General features: G+C 47.4%; 1 protein-coding gene across 3 annotated transcripts in view; it reads left to right on the plus strand.

Annotated features, from left to right (window-relative positions):
• Nucleotides 1–15,397, plus strand: part of phka2 (phosphorylase kinase, alpha 2 (liver)) — a 28,388-nt gene extending 12,991 nt beyond the window's left edge. Inside the window, exons 19-33 of one of the 3 annotated variants that reach the window (XM_061226134.1) lie at nt 35–189; nt 1,135–1,305; nt 2,112–2,227; nt 2,601–2,734; nt 3,646–3,802; nt 4,347–4,426; nt 6,574–6,652; nt 7,176–7,305; nt 8,541–8,642; nt 9,028–9,146; nt 9,543–9,566; nt 10,664–10,717; nt 11,932–12,159; nt 13,315–13,515; nt 13,996–15,397. In XM_061226134.1, the coding sequence (XP_061082118.1) occupies nt 35–189; nt 1,135–1,305; nt 2,112–2,227; nt 2,601–2,734; nt 3,646–3,802; nt 4,347–4,426; nt 6,574–6,652; nt 7,176–7,305; nt 8,541–8,642; nt 9,028–9,146; nt 9,543–9,566; nt 10,664–10,717; nt 11,932–12,159; nt 13,315–13,515; nt 13,996–14,169 (1,924 nt within the window). In that variant the 3' untranslated portion in view covers nt 14,170–15,397. The remainder of the gene's footprint in view (nt 1–34; nt 190–1,134; nt 1,306–2,111; nt 2,228–2,600; nt 2,735–3,645; nt 3,803–4,346; nt 4,427–6,573; nt 6,653–7,175; nt 7,306–8,540; nt 8,643–9,027; nt 9,147–9,542; nt 9,567–10,663; nt 10,718–11,931; nt 12,160–13,314; nt 13,516–13,995) is intronic. The other 2 variants (XM_061226136.1, XM_061226135.1) reach the window with 2 other exon arrangements.
• Nucleotides 15,398–16,340: the final 943 nt, after the last annotated feature.

Here is a 16,340-nt window from a genome sequence, read left to right on the forward strand (position 1 = left end):
GGTGAGATGTAGTATGCTTTTGTCCACACTGCAGGGTCCAGCTGGCTCCTCTCTCCAGTTTCCTCAGCACCTCCTTCCACACACAGCTCAGCTTCCTGGACTCAGACTCCGAGGAGTCTCTGTTCGAGGAGGAGGATGAGTGTGAGTCTGATCCAGAGGATTATGAAGAAGGGTGTTACTCCCTCTCAGGTAATTCTGCTGACCCCCACACACAGCCAACAAATACTGAACCAGAGTTGAGAATATACCTGTAGGTCGCTTAGCAGTTACAGGCTTCAGGTGTCACTGGTGGGTAATCTTACACCTGTGGTGGGGATACTGATATCATAATGACAGCAGTCCTGGTATGCAGTGGACAACCACATACAGTACTGTGCAAAAGTCTTAGGCACCTGTATACCATTCTGTCCAGATAAGATTCTTTCAAAAATAATTCAATGAAAGGTCATAGATAAACATACTATATATTTAACATTACATTTTAGTAATTTGGTAGGATAGTTAAAAACTGAATCAAATCAATGTTTTTTCTGACCACCCTTCGGCGTTAAAACTGCATCACTTCTTTGAGATATAGAACTGCAGTACAGCGTTGGCTAAGACAATCAGCAGATAGGTTGTTCCAAGTATGTTGGAGAACTTGCCACAGTTCTTCTGCAGACTTTGGTTGGCTCCTTGCTTCTGATCTCAGACACCCTTGATCAAGTTTTTATGTAAAAAGTAGTACATTTCTTACAGTAATATGTTATTTTTTAAATTAAATACAATAATGTCTCTGGAAAATTAAATCTTTTGTGAAAATGAATATTTATAAATCTCAAATGTGTTCTTTTATACTGACACACACAAAAAAATAAACATAAATATAATAAAGTCTAGGGAGACTTCTGCACAGTACTGTGTAAATACCAGGCACCATCGCCGCCTTATCGCTGGAGAATTCTGGATGACAAAATGGCCGACAACAGAACGGTTGGTACAGTCCAAAGAACCGCAGAAAGTCCCGATAATTTTTCCGCAGCACTAGTCTGGACTGTGTTGTCGTGTAAAGACGTTGGGAACAGTTAGGACAGTGGCAGGTGATCCTTCCAGCAGAGGAAAGTGTCAGCAGCCCTGCCTCTCGCACCCCCACAGGTGGCTCTAAGGATCCCTTCGACCAGTACCTCACCCATCTCGTCCAGAGCACAGCCAGCCGAAGCAATCTCCCTCCCATCCAGTGGGGGCAGCACCACATATTCAGTGCGGAACACACCACCCGCGACATCCTGTCCCTCATGGCACAGGTGCAAGGAGTCAGCATGCCCAGTAAGTCACTGCGGGGTCAAACGGCTCTTTACAATCCCTTATTTTTCTCCTCTTTTTTTTCCGGGGGAAATTGAGAGAATGTGAATTCTGAAAAAAGGAATGTCCGCGTTCCTTCAAACGTCAGTTCGATGCCACATCAGTTACAGACGTGTGGCAGTTGGGGAGAGGTGGATCCACAGGTCCACAGGTCGATCAACGTCAGGCTTTCCAAATAAATACTTCCTCAAAGGATGCGTTTTCTTTCTCAAAGGGAAGATTGGGATCACTTCTAAAGCTGATCTAACTGGTCAACCGGCTGCCAGCTGTTTCAAAATGTAGCTTGAGCTGGTCAAACCATGTTGAGTATCGAGCTGGTTTAACTGGTCAATCAGCTGCCAGCTGTTTCAGGACCCAACTCGAACTGGTCAAACCATATTGAGTATGGAGCTGGTCTAACTGGTCAACCAGCTACCGGCTGTTTCAAAACCTAGCTTTTTTTCCGCAGGGTTGCACTAGATAGGGGGGTTCCTCTATGGAGCCACTGTTGGAAACAGTGCGCGTAGGACTGAAAAAACTGTGCACTGTTTATGTTTGTTATGTGTTAACTACTGTTGTATGACTCACAGCTCTGTGTTGGAAAGATTACAGGCAGGGAGCAGATATATTTGTGGTAACAGAGGGCTGATAATGTTCTGGGAAATCTCTCCCCGGGGTTATAAGCTATTAATGTTTGGTATGCCTGCACGTACATTCACACGCACACTTGTATGCACACAAACGCGATTACGAATGTTCTTTGTCACAGGGACTATTGGGTGTGTTTTCAGAGCCGTCCATGTATTTACCTGTGACTCCCGTCGTAAACAAACACCGCAAGTCCCTTAATCTGCTGGAGGTTCCCCAGCCCCACCGCCATGGCGCACATGGGACCCAACACAACAAGGTACTGTCAGGAGACGGGTAAAGGTGTGAGCACCTGTGTGCCAACACCTAGTGGAGGGTGTGTGTGTGTGTGTGTGTGTGTGTGTGTGTGAGTCTATGATAATCTGTTTGCATAGTCTTACATCAAATGTGTGTGTGTGGGTTAGTTGGGCTGTTCTTTTGGATGGGTGCAAAGGTCAGGTCTGAAATCCGTTGCTCCATTGCTGACTGACTTTCTATTTTAAAAATAAGTATATGTGTGAAGGTATTTGTTTTGGTTATTTACATTGTGGGTGTTTAATTGTGTGTGTGCGTATGTGTGCGTGTGCGTGCGCGTGTGCGTGCGCGTGCGTATGTGTGCGTGCGTGTGTGTGTGTTTGCGTGTTTTCCTCCAGTCCTCCACTGCTGACCTGCAGTTGCCGCGGGATGCTCAGGGGAACACAGACTTCCAGCTGCTGGTGAAACAGCTGAAGGAGTGCCCCTCCCTGCAGGACCAGGCCGACATCCTGTACGTCCTCTACATCATGAAGTGAGTACTCCCGCAGGACGCACGGCATTCTGGGATACGCCGCTGACGGGTGTGTTCCCACAGAGCGGGGCTCATCCAGGTCCCCCTCATCTCAGTGCGCAGCAGCAATTGCTGTGGTCTGTTTTTGCTGCTCTGGTTTGGAAACGAAAAAAAGAAAAAACCCGGAGAGAAAACGACATTTGGGAATAACAAAGATTTTTCCCATGGAAAAGTAACATCATCTCCGTTTCCCTATGATGGTCTGTGGTAGTGGGATTGACATTACATTACTGGGTTTAGCAGACTCCCCTATCTATGGAACAAAGGCCTTTGCATTGTATAGCATCCATTTGTACAGTGCGGTCTGTAAGTATTTGGACAGTGACACTGTATGCTGAAGCGATTCAGATTCAGTCTCAACAGATACTGAACCTGTCCTACCTGTGAATCTGTCCTATCTGTGAGTCTGTTCTACCTGTGAGTCTGTCCTGTGAACCTGTCATACCTGTGAGTCTGTCCTGTGAGTCTGTCATACCTGTGAATCTGTCCTACCTGTGAGTCTGTCATACCTGTGAATCTGTCCTCTCTGTGAGTCTGTCATACCTGTGAATCTGTCCTCTCTGTGAGTCTGTCCTACCTGTGAATCTGTCCTACCTGTGAGTCTGTCCTACCTGTGAGTCTGTCCTGTGAACCTGTCATACCTGTGAGTCTGTCCTGTGAGTCTGTCATACCTGTGAATCTGTCCTACCTGTGAGTCTGTCCTACCTGTGAACCTGTCCTGTGAGTCTGTCATACCTGTGAATCTGTCCTCCCTGTGAGTCTGTCCTACCTGTGAACCTGTCCTCCCTGTGAGTCTGTCCTACCTGTGAACCTGTCCTACCTGTGAGTCTGTCCTGTCGTATAACGGCGCTGTTCTGTGTGCCGTGCTGCAGGGGGGCTGACTGGCAGGTGGACGTGTGCGGCCAGGGCGGGGTGACCGTGCGCTCCCTGCTGGAGGAACTCTACATCCGGGCCGGGAAGAACCGGGAGTGGGGTCTGATCCGCTACATCTCCGGGGTGCTGCACAAGAGGGTGGAGGTGCTGGCTGAGGTGAGCGGTGTCCGTCTCAGGAGCGGAGAGCACTGGGACAGGACAGCAGGGCCCTCCGCGTGGGGCACAGTGTTTACGGTCCCCAGGTGTTCTCAGGGCTCTGATGGAAACGTGCTGTTCAGTGAACTGATAATGGATCCATCTGTTCAGAAGTCATTAGCAGCCATCTTAGAGCGGGTAGAGACTAATCTCAGTTCATCATCATTTATTAATTATTCATTTTATGTGATGAACATTTATCAATTGCTACTGCTGTGTATTGACACAATGCCCCACTAATATAGTAATGCCTCACCAGGTAGAGCAAGATATGTTCATTTGTGATTCTTGCCAGTTGTCTTGTCAGCAAGAGAGTCAAATATCCATATCAATAAATGAACAAAAATCTGTATTCCCTATAGAGAATATGTTTTACTGTGGGGGGAAGTGCAGGGGTAACACACTTGCGCAGTGTTAAAGAGGGACAGTGTTACAGAGTGCCACAGCTTGGGTGGTGCTGTGTTCAGTAATAATCTAACGGCGCAGTCGTGTTTGTCGTTTGCAGGCCTGCACGGACCTCATCTCCCACCACAAGCAGCTGACGGTGGGACTGCCACCAGAGCCCAGGGAAAAGGTCATCACCACGTGAGGACATGTTAATGCAGCCCACCATCACCCTGATAAACCCCTTACTCACCCTGATAAACCCCTCACTCACCCTGATAAACCTCTCACTCACCCTGATAAACCTCTCACTCACCCTGATAAACCTCTCACTCACCCTGATAAACCCCTCACTCACCCTGATAAGCCCCTACCCTCACCCCGATAAACCCCTCACACAACCTGATAAACCCCTACCATCACCCTGATAAACCCCTACCATCACCCTGATAAACCCCTTCCATCACGCTGATAAACCCCTACCATCACCCTGATAAACCCCTACCCTCACCCTGATAAACCCCTACCATCACCCTGATAAACCCCTACCATCACCCTGATAAACCCCTCACTCACCCTGATAAACCCCTACCCTCACCCTGATAAACCCCTACCCTCACCCTGATAAACCCCTACCCTCACCCTGATAAACCCCTACCCTCACCCTGATAAACCCCTACCCTCACCCTGATAAACCCCTACCATCACCCTGATAAACCCCTCACTCACCCTGATAAACCCCTACCCTCACCCTGATAAACCCCTACCCTCACCCTGATAAACCCCTACCCTCACCCTGATAAACCCCTACCCTCACCCTGATAAACCCCTACCATCACCCTGATAAACCCCTACCCTCACCCTGATAAACCCCTACCATCACCCTGATAAACCCCTACCCTCACCCTGATAAACCCCTACCCTCACCCTGATAAAACCCTACCATCACCCTGATAAACCCCTACCCTCACCCTGATAAACCCCTACCCTCACCCTGATAAACCCCTACCCTCACCCTGATAAACCCCTACCCTCACCCTGATAAAACCCTACCATCACCCTGATAAAACCCTACCATCACCCTGATAAACCCCTACCCTCACCCTGATAAACCCCTACCCTCACCCTGATAAACCCCTACCCTCACCCTGATAAACCCCTACCCTCACCCTGATAAAACCCCTACCATCACCCTGATAAACCCCTACCCTCACCCTGATAAACCCCTACCCTCACCCTGATAAACCCCTACCCTCACCCTGATAAACCCCTACCCTCACCCTGATAAACCCCTACCATCACCCTGATAAACCCCTACCCTCACCCTGATAAAACCCCTACCATCACCCTGATAAACCCCTACCCTCACCCTGATAAACCCCTACCCTCACCCTGATAAACCCCTACCCTCACCCTGATAAACCCCTACCCTCACCCTGATAAACCCCTACCCTCACCCTGATAAACCCCTACCCTCACCCTGATAAACCCCTACCCTCACCCTGATAAACCCCTACCCTCACCCTGATAAACCCCTACCCTCACCCTGATAAACCCCTACCCTCACCCTGATAAACCCCTACCTTCACCCTGATAAACCCCTACCATCACCCTGATAAACCCCTCACTCACCCTGATAAACCCCTACCATCACCCTGATAAACCCCCCACCATCACCCTGATAAACCCCTACCCTCACCCTGATAAACCCCTACCTTCACCCTGATAAACCCCTACCATCACCCTGATAAACCCCTCACTCACCCTGATAAACCCCTCACTCACCCTGATAAACCCCTCACTCACCCTGATAAACCCCCTACCATCACCTTGAGCTGGGACAGGCTGCTGTGATTGCAGCATTCATTCTATGCTATAGGCTTATCCAGGGTGATCGAATGACATGCATGCAGAGTTGGCTGCTGGCAAAAATACTCTCTGCAGTTATTTGGGGCCACGGCCACAATACAACAACACAATACAAGCTTAAGGGGCAGCCTGTAGCTTTGTAGCTAAGGTACATGACGGGAAAAGGTTGGCGGTTCAAGCCCCGGTGTAACCACGATAAGATCCGCTTAGCCGTTGGGCCCTTGAGCAAGGCCCTTAACCCTGCATTGCTCCGGGGGAGGATTGTCCCCTGCTTAGTCTGTAAATCACTTTGGATAAAATCATCAGCTTAATAACAAATTATTATTATTATTATTATTATATTAAATGGTGGGTATGATTTATGTCAGAGCCCCAACCGCCCTATGGCTGGCTGCATACAGATTTAGGCCAACCTTGTGGAATTAAAATCATTCCTTAGAAGTAACTCCCTCTCTAATCCTAATGAAACTTTTTTTCAGCCCTTTACCTCCAGAGGATCTCAGCAGCCTGATCTACGAGGCCAGCGGACAAGACATCAGCATTGCTGTTCTCACACAGGTTATACGCTGCTCCACATCTTCCAAAAATAATGTACACATGTTCCCCCAACCTTCGAATATCTTATTTTTAGCTTGCCGTGGGGATTAAGGAATGATTCCATAGAATAGTTATTAAGAGATTAACTTTATTTTTCCCAGGGGAAACTTCAGGACTGCATTTTTTGAATTAGTGCACATGTGTCGTTCTTGTTCTTGAACTTTAGTCTGCAGGGCAAGGTTCAGTGATGCTGCACTTCTCACAGAGCGATGTTCACAGAGATTCTAGTCACACGCTGTGAAGTTGAAAAGATGGGATGTATTTGAGTCGGCTATGTTGTCTCATGCCCTGCTAAGTGGGCTGTTTCAGACACTTAAACCCAGCGTGTATGGTAGGTAGGACGCGGGGGGACTGCGTATAACCTGTGTAGGGCAGGTGGCGTGTATGGAAACCGCGCGGACACGCAGGCCCCCCCGCGTCTCCTCGGGGAGCGGAGGTCTCGGCGGGCAGGCGGGTGAACGTGCCCTTTGCGTGTTTCCCCCAGGAGATCATGCTGTACCTGGCCATGTACGTGCGTTCGCAGCCCGCGCTGTTCGGCGACATGCTCCGCCTGAGAATCGGCCTCATCATGCAGGTGATGGCCACCGAGCTGGCCCGCAGCCTGCACTGCTCCGGTACGCGCCCGACTACGTTTCCCACGTCCACGTGTAGCCTGGTTAAGCTCGGCTAGTTCGCCAGTAAGCATGGTGAAGTGCAGGGAAAGCGAAGGCTGGTGGCAGGTTATCGCGACAACAACACTCCCCGATGACGTAACCCTCAAATTTACAAAAAAAAAAAAGAACGTTGTTGCCCTTGGCTAGAGGCGAGTTCATCTTTAGCTGACTGGTAGCGCGTTCGTTCAACAAATATTTGGACGAGTGAGAGGCTGGGGTTCAAATCCCACCTCAGACTCAGGCAATTTCTCACCTGTTACATTGGTGCCGTGACTCGGATCTGGGTGGGAGTAAAAAATAAAAATATAAAAATGGTTGCTGCGGAGTATCACATGGAGGGGAAGTCAAAGGGGGGTGAGTGTAACATGGTTGGCTCAGCTAGTTCGCTGGTAAGCATGGTGAAGTGCAGGGAAAGCGAAGGCTGGTAGCAGGTTATCGCGACAACACTCCCTAATGATGTAACCCTCATATTCAAAAGAACGTTGTTGCCCTTGGCTAGAGGCGAGTTCGTCTTTAGCTGACTGGTAACGCGTTCGTTCAACAAATATTTGGACGAGTGAGAGGCCGGGGTTCAAATCCCACCTCGGACTCAGGCAATTTCTCACCTGTTACACACGCTCGCTTGCTTTATTGCAGGGGTGTCCAATCTTATCCTTAAAGGGCCGGCGTGGGTGCAGGTTTTTGTTTTAGCCCAGCAGTAACACACCTGATTATACTAATGATCTAATCGTGGTCTTTAATCGAGCCCTTGATGAGTAGAATCAGCTGTCTTAGTCCTGTGCTAAAACAACAACCTGCACACACACCGGCCCTTTCTGGATAAGATTGGACACCCCTGCTTTATTATTGCATTGGGGTGCCCTTTCGCACTAGCTCTGGACTACATTTCCCATGAGCCCCCGTTTAAAACATGCAAGTTAGTTCCTGCTTGCTGAAGATTGACCCTGCTATCCCAGCAAGCTCAGGCAGGGGAGACAGAGAACAGACCAGGCTTGGCTTGGAAGACTTCATAACATTTAGATGGGAATTTTACTTTTAAAACCATGTAATGTCATAGTGTAAATGTACCTAAAACAGATATAGATTTAGATTTTTTAATCTAAATTTAGCCATAAATTATATATGCATTCTGCAAAATGGAAGTGAGTGGCATTGGAAAAACAAGATGGCGGTAAGTGTGTTGCTGCCCGCTGCAGGAGAAGAGGCCTCGGAGAGCTTGATGAGCCTCAGCCCGTCCTGCATGAAGAGCCTGCTGCACCACATCCTGAGCGGGAAGGAGTTCGGAGTGGAGCGCAGCGGTCAGTTTGCGCCTCCTCCTCTTGTGGGCCACAGGTGTGAAACTCCAGTCCTGGAGGGCCGCAGCGTCCGTTGGTCTTCAGGTTGTTCTCGGAACCTGCGATTCATTTAAGTCACCGATTGGCTAAAGGATCGACACGCCTTGTTCTCGAGGCCTTAATTGACGGCTGATTGAAAGGGAACCACAAAAACCAGCAGACACTGCGGCCCCTTGGGAATTCAGTTTGACACCCGTGTTGTAGACGGATCAGTTATTCAAAGGCATCACCGTGCCTTAAAATAAGAATTTACAAGACGTTTTTTCTTGCAGTAGGAATAGTCACGATCATTTGCATTACATTGTTCTGCGTCGCATCGTTAAACGCGTGTTTGCTCTCCGATTGGAAGTTCGGCCCAGTGAGTCCAGCACCATCAGCCCCGGGATCTCTATCCAGGAGCTGGGTCACACCGGTGCCACCAAGACCGAGCGCTCCGGGATCCGCCAACTCAAGAGCGAAATGAAGCAGGCAAGTAGAGTCCGGCCCACACACCCCCCAGGTTTCTACTGGTATGGAGGCACATTTTTAATGTTATAAATGCATGTTTTTATAATGTTATAACTGCATGTTCTAATAATGTTATAACTGCATGCTTTTATAATGTTATAAAACTTTATTATTATTATTATTATTATAACATGATTTTAAGATGTTATAACTGTATAATTTGTTATTATTGCAGGATTATACAGTTTTAACTGCACGTTGTTTTGATGTGCGTGTATTGTTTTTGGGCCCTGTGTTCCTGGCCTGCCCCGTGCTGCCCTGCCCTGCTCTGGGGCTCTGTGTTTACCCTCTCGCTCGGTGGATTCCTGCTGTAAATGTGTGCGACTCACCATACTGTGTCTCCTCTCCTCTCCGCAGTTTGATGAGTCCAGGCCTATCAGTGTGGGTTAAGTTCCTTTGCATTATCTTCTCTCATCACGCAGGAAACGCTAACTCCATTAACGCTGCCTGTTCTCCATTCCAGATAATAACCTCATTTTGTCACGCGAAACACGGGCTGTGTCTCTTATGGAAGGCTGCTGCCTCACTGCCCGGTTTGACACTGTCCTTTCGAACGCAGCGTTTTCAGAGGTGCCTGAACGCAAATCGGAACTGAGACGGGCTTCGAACGTGGCTAGTATATCACAAGTTTGAAATCGAAATATAATGGAACTACGTAAACTACGTAGTTAGCTATAATTGAACAAAGATTCATGAAAAAAAACAAAAAACACACACAACCGTGGTGTAAAATCAAGCTATAATCAGCTTGAAATGACCAGCTACCAGCTGTCAAACCATGTTAAGTCTGGAGCTGGTCTGAACTAGTCAACCAGCTTACCCAGCTGTTTCAAAACCCAGTTTGAGCTGTTTTTTTTTCAGCAGAGACCAAGAGTGACCAATCTATTAAATTCTCTGAACAACGTCCAAATTTTAACTCCCAAAGAACTGAATATCACTAACGTTTGTTAATGAACTCACCCCACCGGCTGTCTTCCATTTTGACAGTTCCTTTTTGAGATATTTGCACAGAATTATGGGATATCCTACCCGGCGAAGGATACGTCCGACGCTGCTTTCCGAAGCGTCAGAATGAAGGCACCTTCATTCACCTACGAAGCTACAGGCTGCGGGCACCATTTTACGCTTCGAATGAGACGTGTGTCAACGCCTGCCTGCCTTCGAATGAGACGTGTGTCAATGCCTTCCTGCCTTCGAATGCCGCCCTGCCCTTCGAGACACACCCGCGTCCCCCTTATACCCACAGAACGTCTGGCGTCACCCTTTGGCCTCTCGACTGCACCGCACCAGTGGTAGATACCACAGCGGCTCCGTTCTTTGTGACTTCCGCTGCTCCGGCTTGCCATCGCCTGTTGGTTTGAGTTTTGCTGTCCCAGTACGGGCCCTTCGGGGGCAGCACCGTCCCCGAAATCACCTGCATGCCGCCGAATGGAGTCTGTCAGCATCTCAGAATCACGGCCTCCATTTTGTTTTTGTAGATTTGTGTCAGTGGGCTTTCCTCCAGTAGCACCGGCCCCTCTCCCCGCTCCACGGTAAACACTCTTTACGTACCCTCTGCAGTATGTGTGTCTCCACTGCAGTTACACCGTCTTACACATGCTACCAAGTGCACACTACACTAACCGTGCCCTACCCCACACTAGAGTAAACTATACATGCTACCAAGCACACTACACTAACCGCCCCCTACCGCACACTACAGTAAACTACACATGCTACCAAGCACACTACACCACTGCACACCACAGTAAATTACACATGCTACCAAGCGCACACTACACTGGCTGCACACTACAGTAAACTACACATGCTCCCAAGTGCACACTGAGGGCCCAAATTGGGTGCAAAAAAATTAAAGGAAAACTACAAAAATAACAAAAGATCTGAAATTCCTTTTCCTCGCTCACTCCATTGTTCATTAGCATGCCATGCGTCATTACTGCACACAGGCTGACGTGCGCTTCATTAGTCTGGGTTCACGGGGCACCCCGCAAACATCGCCCATGCACATCCCACCGCGCCCCGTCTCATTCCCGCTCCGGCGGCTTGTCTGTGCGCTTCTTTTTCAGCGGTTATGGATGATGTGGTGATGAAATACTTTATATGGCGTTTCTCTTCGGTAAGAGTGCGGAAAGATAACGGGGAAACGAGCAGCTGGTGATATTAAGTGCTGCGGAGGAGGAGAGCGTGTGGTCGTCGCCGACATGATTGGACATTCAAAATTTGGGAGAAAACGGCAGGGAGAATAAAACATATTTTGTTAGACAAGAACCTACTTTTAAATCTAGTGAATCTCAGCATTAAATCTTCTTGCTAGACTATACAGTCGGCACCGTAATTCATTGGGCAGTGTCACATTTTGGTTCTGTTGTCTTGCACTTTGAGTGTGACAGGATACAATCACAATGAGGTTGACGGTCAGCTGTAATGTGAGGGTATTTTGATCCATTTCGGATGAACCCAATTTTCTGGCATCAAAAAATATTGGGCAGTTTAACATAATGTCGAATAAAGTAATGATTTTTTATATTTATTGACATATCCTTTGCTCGCTGTGCATCCGTTCGGTCGAGTCAGAATGCGTGATGTCATAAATGCAGAGAGTTCTAGAACCGTCAAAGGGGACCCGTCCCTTTGTTGCCTGCGATGGCTTGACTTGTGTGCGGCTCGTGTTTTAAGTGGGTTTTTTTCTTTACGGAAGTGCACTTCGTTAAAAACCGTTCCCCCCCCGGCCCCCCCCCTGCAGAGGTGTAGCAGCCCCTCCACCCCCAGTGGCACGCTGTCCCCCACGGGGCCCGGGGCCCCCGCCCTGCTCTGGGAGGAGCGGCAGGGCCAGTGGCTGCGTCGCAGGAGGCTGGACGGGGCCATCAACCGCGTGCCCATGGGCTTCTACCAGAAGGTGTGGAAGATCCTGCAGAAGTGCCACGGCCTGTCCATCGCCGGCTACGTGCTCCCGGCCTCCACCACCCGAGAGGTGAATACGCTGCGTTACATGGTATTTAGCTGACGCTTTTATTCAAAGCGACTTACAGTTGATTTGACTAAGCAGGGGGACAAGCCCCCGTGGTGCAATGCGGGGTTAAGGGCCTTGCTCAAGGGCCCAACAGGTCTTGCACAGCTGTGCGGATCTTACTGTGGCTACACTGGGGATCGAACCACCGACCGTGCGGGTCTCAGTCATGTACCTTGTACCATGTACCATGTACAGCCTGTAGGGGGCAGCCTGTAGCGTAGTGGTTGAGGTACATGACTGGGACCCGCAAGGTCGGTGGTTCGATCCCCAGTGTAGCCACAGTAAGATACGCACAGCCATTGGGCCCTTGAGCAAGGCCCTTTAACCCTGCATTGCTCCAGGGGAGGATTGTCTCCTGCTTAGTCTAATCAACTGTACGTCGCTCTGGATAAGATTTAATCATGCCATTAATCATAATAATAATAATAATTACATGATTCGTGCCTGTGTTAGATAATGTCCGAACCACACTTGCATGCAAAACACGAAAATCGGCAGCCTCGTCATTTCGCCGTTCTGGGACCAATATACATGAAAAATATTTTGGTAAGGCAGACGTGCTATTCCAATTAATCCTGAAAATCTCATAAAAATCAGTTTGGTAGTTTTTATAGAAAAGTGTGAAAAATTTGAAAATATTAGCATTTTCACAAGAGTTTTTTTTTTTTCTATTGTGATAATATCTGCACAGCTGCCGGGTCCTTGAGCAAGGCTCTTAAGCCCACATTGTTCCCTGGGCACCATACGGACGCTGCCCACTGCTCCTAAGTACCTAGGATGGGTCAAATACAGTATAAAAGTATATCTTCTGGTCAAACAACAGTATGTTCTTAGCTGAACATGATGAGGCTGATGCAACAGTCAATACTGGTAATTGAACGCCTAGAAACTTCTAGAAACACTGACTTCGAATTTTTAAAAACATTAAAAAAAACTCTTTAAAGGGTTAAAGGAGAAAGAGGGGATTGGGGGGAGGGGCTTGGGCACTTGTGTGGAACTGACATAGCCAGCTGGGGTACTCTAGTTTATAATTGGGAGATCTGGATGGGGCGTGTAATTAGCAGTCAGTAAGGGCAACATGCATTAGCCGTGGCCTGCATTGTGTCTCTGCACTAGATGACGGAGGGCGAGTTTAAGTTCGCCGTGCAGGTGGAGTCCATTCTGAACCACGTGCCCCAGCCGGAGTACCGTCAGCTGCTGGTGGAGGCCATCATGGTGCTGACGCTGGTGGCGGACGTCGAGGTCAGCAGCATCGGCGGGGTCCTGCACGTGGACCGCATCGTTCACACGGCCAACGACCTCTTCCGACAGGACCAGGTGCGCTTCCCTTCAACCTGAGGATAGCCGTCCGTGATTGGTCCAAATGTGTCTGAATTAGATCACTGCTTGTGTGCATGCAGAAAGAGAGGCGAGACATATTAAAATTCTGCCGCGGCAGAACTTCGGATGGGTGATGCCCAAGCATTCCACACACCAGTACATGGCAGTGAGGAAGCAGATGTGATTTTCACCAAAGTGAGGAAGCAGATGTGTGATTATCACCGAAGATTGCTGATTGAAATCGAGTTGAAAGACTGCTGTCAGTGAAAATGCATGCCGCTCTTAAATCTCATATAAAGTGATTGGCAAATCCAGAAATAGCAAGGGCCACTGTACAAATAAGCTTTCAACAGGGCAAACGTTCGCCAAACCTTTTGCAGCATATTAAAACGTTTTTCCCCATTAGGGTAATCGGACATTTATGCCGCGATGCGTGCGTACGCGGCGCTGAACGTGGTGGTCTGTGTGTTGTTCCAGAAAGCCCAGGGGGCCCACGAGTTCTTCCTGGAACAGGACGCGGCCACGGGAATCTGCAACTTCTTCTACGACAGCGCCCCCAGCGGAAGCTACGGCACCATGACGTACCTCTCCAAAGCTGTGCTCATTTACGTGCAGGACTTCCTGCCCAACACAGGCTGTCTGACACAGTGAAACGCGCTGTGTCACTGTTCCAGGCCCTGCCCTGGGCTGTCTGACAGCCTGTACCAGTGCTCTGACCTCCACTCAAAGCTGTGCTGCTCGGTCCATCCCCCTGATAATCCACACCGTATTTAACTGGGTGATCAGTCCACGTAGGAGGCTGATAATTACATTATTATGTCTCCAGGTTTTGGAGATTAAGATTGCAGTTGTTATGCTCACCATCAAGACTCTTCACTGTGGAGACCACAGCTATATCAAAGCTCTTGGAAAAAAAAAGTACAAATGAGAGCTATTCGATTGTGTCCCGTTATGAAATGTGAAAGTTTCTATGGAGGACTTTGACTTCTTACTCAGCAGAAAGGGAATTAGGAATTTGATTTTAGGTTTTTAAAGGTTTTAAAGGGATGAATGACGTGTGTTGCATACTGTAAGGTATTTCAGGTTGGGTTCTGTTGGCAGGGCAGGGGGCACAGGTGGAAAAAGCAGGTGTATTTTGCCCTGATCTTAGGATTTATTTTTTCATGGAATAGTTTGCCAGGTTATCTAGTATAAGCATGAAGCCTTGGGATTAATACAGTTCTGGATTCTCATGACACTTTTCAAAATGGGCTGACTAGCCTGTTCTCATTCCTGTTTTCCATACGGACCATAACTGCTTCATACAAATAACAGCTGTATAGTATAAACTGTGCATTTCTATTAGCAGTTAGAGGCTGGGATTCCCTAGTCAAGACCATGAAGAATGTAATCACATCAAATACTGACCAATTACTCTTTATCACAAGCGAAATGAAAAGTTGTGAGGCTGTATTTTGTTAGATGTGAATGCATGGACTGTATTTTCATAGGGGTGCTCCCTACTTAAGTTATGTTTGTGTCAATCGTGTGAATACATCCACACGCAAGATATTTCAAATATTGTAAATGACATATGGAATTGATTATTGCATTTTATTGGTGTTTTATGTGTATTTATAGAGAATGCATTCTCTGCAGTGTGAATTTTATTTTGTAGAGTAATCATAGTTTAATATAATTGCACGTAAGTGTTGTTAATATTACATTTCAAAAAGGGCAAATTGTATAGTTTTTGTCGACAGTAATATTGTATGCTGGTCAGCTCATCAGCTGTCCGTATAGTCCATGGCCCATGTACTATGGCTTGTAATATTTCACATTTGTGTGGGTGTCCATTTATTAAGACAAATTTAATATTATGAATAAGTTATTGATGCCACTTGTCTTGCTTCATATTTCATTTATTTTAAATGTGTTAAAGTCTCCCAGCCATTATACATGCAGGGAGAAAAGTCACTGGAATGAGATGAGGTGATGACCTACAAGCTTTCCTCATCAGCAGTGTCAATTTCCAATCAAATGAAACATGAGCCCTAAGTCTAAGCCAGGCGGTTTATGTACTCATATTGTTGCATACTGTGGTTTCTTGTCGATTTGTGTGTTTTATCATTGCTTGTCTTTATTAGTGTAGATATTCTACTATTTCATCGAAGTTGCGAGCTGAGAATTATATGGTTCTATCTGCATTCTGAGTGGTTTTGAGATGGTGAGCTTCAAAGATTCCAGAGTGAATGGGCTCCAAGCAGATGCAGCCAGGTGTGCAGGACTGTGTCCAGTTCTGGCCACCATATTGAAGCCAGAGTAGAAGTAGAGAATGTAAGCACAACTGCTTCCAGCTTTCCAGTGAAATAAATATTTAGAAATGCCACTTTAAAATGAGCCCAGGCAGTAATGAAACGCAGCAGCATCTGCCAATTTGGTATTCTCTAATCTCCCAGATGTGTACAGGTGAAAATTCTGCTAGTGGCTGTTTTTGCTTGTCATCTATACTTAAACTTGAAGGGAAATGGAAAAACAAAACCTGTACTTCATTTTTTTTTAAAAGATACCTTTACATTGCCTTGGCATGAACAATTTTGTGCTTTGATTGTTTTACACTTTTAATCATGATATATGAATATCCTTCATATTTCAAGGACTAGCTCTCTAAAACAAGTCAAATGTCAGTGGTGAGAATAATCTTTTGTGCGCACACTAGACAATGGCTAAGTTGGCTAAGCACAGTTGAGAAATTTGGTTTAGCTAAATGCAGTTAACACAGACTTTCATGTTTCTAACAGAAATTGTAAATACAGTATGTCATAGAAAGCCAGGTTCCCTGG

The sequence above is a fragment of the Conger conger genome, chromosome 17, assembly GCF_963514075.1.
Source record: "Conger conger chromosome 17, fConCon1.1, whole genome shotgun sequence".
Lineage (NCBI taxonomy): Eukaryota > Metazoa > Chordata > Actinopteri > Anguilliformes > Congridae > Conger > Conger conger.